Source organism: Pteropus alecto, unplaced genomic scaffold (assembly GCF_000325575.1).
Source record: "Pteropus alecto unplaced genomic scaffold, ASM32557v1 scaffold141, whole genome shotgun sequence".
In the NCBI taxonomy this organism is placed as follows: domain Eukaryota; kingdom Metazoa; phylum Chordata; class Mammalia; order Chiroptera; family Pteropodidae; genus Pteropus; species Pteropus alecto.
Genome location: NW_006430459.1, coordinates 476,892 through 484,434, shown reverse-complemented (window position 1 = coordinate 484,434; position 7,543 = coordinate 476,892). Strand labels below are relative to the sequence as shown.

The window sequence follows — 7,543 nt, the reverse complement described above, 5'->3', positions numbered from 1 at the left end:
CGGACTCCTCAGTTCTCACTCCGAGGTTCTTCACAACCGTCGAGGAGAACGCTGCAGTCCCAGGACAGATGCCACAGGGGCAGCGGCAGCGCCCGTGACCCTGGGGGAGGGTCAGAGGAGAAACCTCCCTTCTCATAGTTTCTCTTTACGAGCCCGACTGAGACTTTGAAAACAGTGTATTTTAAAGGTTTACTTGTTACCGATGACGCTGAGCAGCCGCAGGGAGTTCCCGAGGTCCTGAAGCTTTGTGGTTATCTCTCTTGGCCTTGTGAACTGCAGGGGTTTCAATTTTCGATCCTCATTTATAGTGATACATTTTACATCTCTACCTAGTGTCTTTTTACAATATAATTGTATCTATCTATCTATACATGCATATATATATGCATATATATATATGCATGTGTGTGTGTGTATATATATACATATATATATAATTAAATGAAAGAATATGTATACAATATAATTGTATCTATATATATGCATATATATATGCATGTGTGTGTGTGTGTGTATGTATATATATATATATAAAATTAAATGAAAGAATACCTACCCTCTGTGGTTCCCTCGTTATGCTATTTCCAATCCATTCTTTAGATTAAAATAATAATTTTTAGATTGACCAGTCCTCACCCATGAAAGTGGTTTCAGAAAGCTATATATACCACAGACTCCAGAATCACATGCCTCAATCAGCGCCATCTTTCCTGCTATAGTGGTATATTAACCCAGGACTACTCGCTTACGTAGTCCGAGGGCCCCAGATTTGTGCAATGAAGCAGGAAGACGTTTAAGCACTTTCCCTTACCCATCCTGTCGTCTGCATCTATGCAGGCTACAGCCCCTCCCAACTTCCCTCCTGCGCCCCACACCTCCATCCCAAGCACAAGTACCAACTCGCCAGTGTTCAATCTCCCCCAGGGCTCTCTCACATTTTGTTGTTAAGATTTTGCTCTTGATTTGCCCCCTGCTTCATTCTACAGTTTCCCAGGTTTGATTTGAGGACCAGACTTTGGTTGTCATCTTGGTAGTTATAGGTAAGGTAGTAAATCTATAAATCATTTCAGCAGAATTGACATATTTACAATATTCTGGTTCCCATCAATGACTATGATATACTGCTCCATTTATTTGGGAATTCTTTTACCTGCATCTATCAGTAAACTTGTATAGTTTATTTGTATAATTATATATACAAATATATAAAACTATATAACCATATGTATATGATATACATATATATGCTATTCTAGATATGATATATATTTGTATAACATACATTATTATTTATACAGTAGTTACACAGATCTCGTCCATTTTTGTTAGGCTTCTTCATAGGTAATTTTGGATTTTGTTGCTGAGCTGAATGGGGTATTTTTTATTACATGTTCTGTTGAGTTACCGATTAGTGGCAGAGCTCTTTATTTTGCTGTAGTGATCTTTCACAGACTCTCTTAAGTCTCATTCATTTGAATATCCTAAGTTCCTATACCTTTGAATTTTCAAAATAGATGATCAGATTGTCACCAAATACGGTCTTTATTTTTAATATACATGCATCTTATTTATGTGACATCCACGGCTCTGGCTTTGTGTTTCAGTACAGTTATGAATGGTAGAGGTAATAATATACATCTAAGTGTAGTTTCTGATTTTAATGGGGCTACTTCTAACATTTCACATTTAAGTATGTTTACTGTCTATTTAAGGAAATGGAAGTTCCTCTAATCTTAGTTTGCTAAGACTTTTTACTATGAACTCGTCTTGAATTTCTTTAAAAGACTTTTTCCTTACTCATTCGCATGATCAAATGTGTTTTATTTCCTCGAATTTGTTAACGTTGGAAATTACAATTGAGAGTAATTTCTAACGTTAAGTCATATTTTCATTCCTCAGACACAGACTGTTCATTTAATTCACTGCTTTGTTGAATATGCTAGTAATCAAATATGCTACAAACAAATCTGAGTGGCATCCACAATATACCTCATCAGTACTCCTCAAAACTGTCAAGTCGAGGTCACCAAAGATTAGAAATGCTTGCAAAACTGTCACAGCCAAGAGTATACTAAGGAGGCATGATGAATAAATATAATGTGGGATCCTATATGGGATCCTGAAACAGAAAAGGGACATTAGATAAAAACTAAGGAGATCTGAATAAAGTGTAGATTTTTGTTAATAATATTGTAACAATATTAGTTCAGTAGTTATGACGAAAGTACCATACAATGACGTTATCAATAGAGGAACTGAGTAAGGAGTATATAGGAACTCTTGAAACTATGTTTGCATGTTTTTGTAACTCTAAAACTATTCTAGAATAAAAGTTTATTAAAAAATTAAAAAAAGGGAAATGTAACCAACTAGATAAAGGACGTATATGAAAAACTTACAGAAAACATCGTACTTAGATGAGGAAAAGTTGAAAGCTTTTCATTTGAAATTGGGAACTAGACAAATATACCTATCGCCGATTCTAGTCAATATTTCGATAGAAATACTAGCCAGTAATGAGAGGCAGAAAAATAAAAGAGTTAGAGATCAGAAGACAAGAAACAAAGTTACCATGATTAATAGATGATTAGACTACGTGTGAAGAAAGTTTAGAAGAACTAAAGTTAAATTATTCAATCAATAAAAGTGTATGTAAAGGTTGCTGGGTTTAACAACAATATACAAAAAATAAACTTTTGTTTCAACAGCAACAAGCAGTATAAACATGAAAGTAAACAAAGTGTAATCTGTAACCTATCATACTAAAATATCAAGTACCAAGAACAATTCTAGACAAAGTACATTTAAGAACTTTATGGAACAAATGTAAAAAATGCTATTTAGGTAAATTAATGAAGATCTACATAAATATAAAGTATAATATGATCATGGATGTAAAGATTCAATATTGTAAACATGTCACTTCTCCCTAAAATTAATCTATAGATTGACTACAATCCCAATAAAAAGCCCAAAAGGCTTTGCGGGTGAATATATTTATGTCCATTTCTGTATGAAACATGACGATGATTCTAAAATTTAAATGAACATAAATTAGGCCAAACACTCTTGAGATATCAGAAGACAAAGTGAGTTACACTACTAGGTAAGAATGGTTAAAATGCTATAGTACTTAAGTTTGTGGTATGGATATAGGAGTTAACAAATAGGCCAATGGAACTGAATAGAGCCCTGAAGCAGACATCCTTGTATATGAACCCTTGATTTATGACAGGTGCAATTGACACAACTGGAGATCGATATAGAAAACATAATGCAACTGGAACCCTCTTGTCGCTATAAAAAAAATCAACCACAGAGGGATTAAAGACCTACTTTTAAAATCGTTATTATACAAATGTTCGACCATACATATCAGTATACAGAATAGTACAGTGAGCTTTCACATATTCTATCATCTAGAGAACCAGCAATCTGGGTCAAGTAGGGCATGGATAACGCTGGCGGGAGAATGACTGAAAGAGGCTGGGGACATTGGTCAGATCAATAACAAAACGGATGAAGATGATATGCGTTGGGGAGGATAGGAAATGACAGCTCCTTCTGCCCCCCTGTCTCTAACATTGATGGCCTTGCCGCTTTCGTGGGCCTTTGCTTTCAAAGAGCAGTATCTGGTACTTAGCAATGGCTTGGGAGAAAGCTACCTGGGCCAATGATCTGTTCATTTGATCTCCCACTGCACCAGTCTTTCTGTTGACCTCTGAAGCTCTGGAAAGTGTGTCTTACATCCTCATAGATGTATGACTGACAGCGTGATTCCAGAGACTCACGACAAGGGCATGTTTTGCTCCAGTGAAGGTGTCCTGCAGATCCTGCTGTCTTGCAGAAAACCCTTTCTGTAGACCACCCACCCCCTTCCTGAGGCTTAAGTTACTTAATGGAGCAGTGGAGGAGGTCTCTCTCCTTCCTCAGATCAGGGGTACTTCAAATGGTGAGGAGCACGGTGGTCAAGATGCTTCCAGAGATGGCGGCGGAAGGCTTTCCCCTCTAGCACATGAACCACCACCAGTCTGGGTAGAATGTGTCATGGAAGTGACTTAATGAAGTCCCTCCACCATCAAAATGGGATTTGAAGCTCCTAATTGAAAAGATATCAGGCCGGCCGTCTCATTCTCTGAATGAGAATGGGGTCTCCCATAAATAGGGCTACGAGTTCATTGGCTGAGGAGGCCTTACACAAGGAAAGAGTCCATTTTCGTCCTCTCAGCCACCCATGGGGAGTTGCTAGCTCAGAACTGGGCCCACCCCTATCTCTGCTCCACACACTTCCTTTCAGCTGCCCTCACTCTTGACAGGACTCTCAGAATTCAGAAACCCTGAGATTCCAAAAGAAGTTTACTTGTAGTTTTGTTAGAGATTTCACTGAAGACTTGGGGCATCTCCAGGTCCACTTTGCCCACGACCAATTCAGCTATGGCGGGGTTTGCTTTCTTCCTCAGTTTTGGTTTTAGTATCTCAAATGCAGTTAGCCTCTCTTCGTAACCGGAATTGGCTATAAATCCTCGGTGGTAAAGGTGGAAAGCTCAGATAAGAAAAGTCTTCTCCCAAACCTGGACACAGCTAGGGACTGGGATTCAGCTCTTGGCCTCCATAACCTCTGGGATTTTGGTAGTGCAGCCATTTGAAATAGCAAAAGGTTGTCTTTCCTTTTTGGGGGAGAAGGGCTGAGAGGAATGATTGCTCACCTTAAGCTCCTTCTGGACATTGCACCCACACCCACCCATCGTGAAGGTGTGACCTTCAGCCAGTGCAACTTCCCCAAATGGGAGTGGCGGTGATTGGCCCAGAGGGGCTGGAAGGACAAATTGGAATCCTGTCTCCAGAGAGAGTGCAACTTCCTCCAGAGACCAGAAAGCCCTCCTTCGAGAATGGCAGACACACCACATAGAAGTGACACCATATGGTATTTGTCTATCTGACTTATTTCATTCAGCATAATACCCTCTAGGTCCATCTATGTTGTTGCAAATGGCAAGATTTCATTCTTTTTTATGGCTGAGTAATATTCCACTGTAGATAGTACCACCTCTTCTTTATCCAGTCATCTATTGATGGACACTCAGGTTGCTTCCATATCTCGGCTATGGTAACCAGCGTTGCATGAACAAACAAAACAGAAACAGACTCATAAATACAGAGAACAAACTGATGGTTGCAGGATGGGAGAGGGGTTAGAGGGCTGGGTGAAAATGATGAAGGGATTAAGAAGTACAAGTTGGCAGTTACAAAATAGTCATGGCGATGTAAACTACAGTATAGGGAATATAGTCAATAATACTGTAATAACTACATATGGTGCCAGGTGGGTGCAAGACTAATCAGGGGGATCACTCTAAATTTTATAAATGTCTAACCACTATGCCGTACACCTGAAACTAATATAAAATAATATCGATAAAATAATATTGAAATAATAAAATAATATTGAAAGTCACTGTCATTGATGAATGACGGCATTTTGGAATTTTCATGTATGTTGCTGACTTGTGTGTCAAAGTTAAAGACGAGAAGACTGCAACGAAAGGAGCACACGACTTTCTCTGAGTGGGGAGAGGAGAAAGCAATGTCCTTGCAAAGATCAAGGGAAACTCCCAACGGTCCTCGTTACTACGACTTAGAGGCGTGCGGTTAACCTCCCCAGGTACGTGGCAAACTTAACGCCCTGGCTCCTTATAGCTGGGTCGCTCTCTAAGTTCTAGCTGATGAGTCGTGAGTGTGAGTGATGTGCGTCCTTTCTGACTGCAATGTTTAATCACTGGTGTGAGACACCCGCTCACTTTCCCTTGCCCCTGCTACGAAGATTGGAGAAGCACGTGTCGATGAAGCTTCTGTCAGATTGGGCCTGAATGGCTACAATAAGCAGAAGTTTCCTGATGACTTGTACTGGACACACGGCGTGAGAAGTAACTAAATACGTTTTGGGGTTAAGTCACTGGGATTTTGAGGTCGTCACCACAGCAGCGCCTATTTAACCTCTCCTGACTGATTATCCTGTAACGAATTGGGCATTACATGGTCAGCCATTGTCCGGTGAGGTGATGGGGCAGAGTCCTTTCTACTCAGGTGGGGGGATCTCACTTCCTGAAGTCCTGGCCCACATCAAACCACAAACACAGTCACAGAAAAGCGTCTCTGATTAGGTACGAAATTGTATGTAAAGGAGGTAGACCAACATTAGCGACCAAGGCACAGACGCATCTTTCTATCGCTAGTGTTGGTCAGATCTCCGGCAAGAGAACCTTCTGTAGGGGGCAGAGTTGCTTACCAGCTGCAGCCGTGTTTGCCATGAGGCCACACTCCCCCCCAGCCTGCTCCCATCCAATGATTCAGTGCAGTAGAGATAATAACGCTGGCCCGTTCCAGCCTGAGCAGGACCAGAAAGCTCAAATAATTACATGAGCAGCTAGCTCAGACCTCTATAGCACCCTCTATGGTAGTAGTGGTGCCTCCTTTCCGGCTGTGACCATATGGCGTTTCTTTAGGCCCTGGCTGGTTTAAGCGTGGGCTGGTTTAGTGTGTGGGTACAAGGCGAACATGGATGGCACTTAGGGGTGGTTTTGAAACTGCGTGGGGAGGGGAAATCTTCCTGATGGGCGGAGCTTGGAGCGGCACACCAGGCCTGGGGTGAAAAATGGGCTGGCTAGTTGGTCAGGGGCTGGGAAAAGAGACGACTGGAGGAAGTCCCCAAATGAACAGGGTCTCACCCAAGGGCACACGGAATATTCTAGACAGAAGTGGGGGCTGGGGTCCAGAAAATTTTTAACCTCGGTTCCTCCACGTGATATAGAATGGAGCCTTTTTAAGAAGCTGGTTTGTAATTGGAACTGAGAAATCTAGAATTGGGGATGCAGAACTATGTTCCGTTGCAGCAAGTCTTAGCCCGGCCATTGGAAGTTTCTGTTTTATTTCTGGCACTTGTTCGGCGTGCAGTCCCTGAGCTGCTTCCAGACCACTGGACAGAAACTCGTTTGAGACTCACGACGAATAGATCCTTATCCCCTATTGCTTTTAAACATATCAGTAAATATAAGAAAATGTACTTAAGGTTCCTAAAAAATAAAACCTGCTTCAGTCCTGTATACCCTCTTAATTCCCTTGAGATTCTGATCAGAAGAGCTTGGGAGAGACCGGGACTGGGTAAGCGGCGCTGTGACAGTACCAAGGGGCCCCTGGGAGGCCCTCCCAGGGCTGGGAGGAAGCTAGCCAGTGTGGGAGCCTGGGAAGACACCTTGCTGGTAGCCTGGAGAGGCTGTGGCGAAGGGTCTTTCACCCCGAGAGCTAGGGAAGCTATAAAGGGGAAAGGAAACCATGTCCCCTTCTCTCAACCTATACCTTAGGGAACATATGCAATCGGTGGGCAGCAAGTGACAATCAGACCGTTCGAGGACCACAAGCTCCACCTGGGGTCACGGGCCACCTTCAGATTTGCTGACTTGACACCAAGAACTTAGCCAGTAGAACTCAGTGGCTAATAGCAGGCTCCAGGTGTACCGTGAAAACTTTGCAGACACCCCCTGCCCCT

General features: G+C 41.9%; 1 protein-coding gene across 1 annotated transcript in view; it reads right to left on the bottom strand.

The window, feature by feature from the left end:
• The window catches only part of LOC102881683 (melanoma-associated antigen 8), an 8,126-nt gene extending 3,381 nt beyond the window's left edge, over nucleotides 1–4,745 (bottom strand). The window contains exon 1 of the mRNA XM_015590045.1: nucleotides 4,707–4,745. Coding sequence (XP_015445531.1) covers nucleotides 4,707–4,745 — 39 coding nt within the window. The remainder of the gene's footprint in view (nucleotides 1–4,706) is intronic.
• Nucleotides 4,746–7,543: the final 2,798 nt, after the last annotated feature.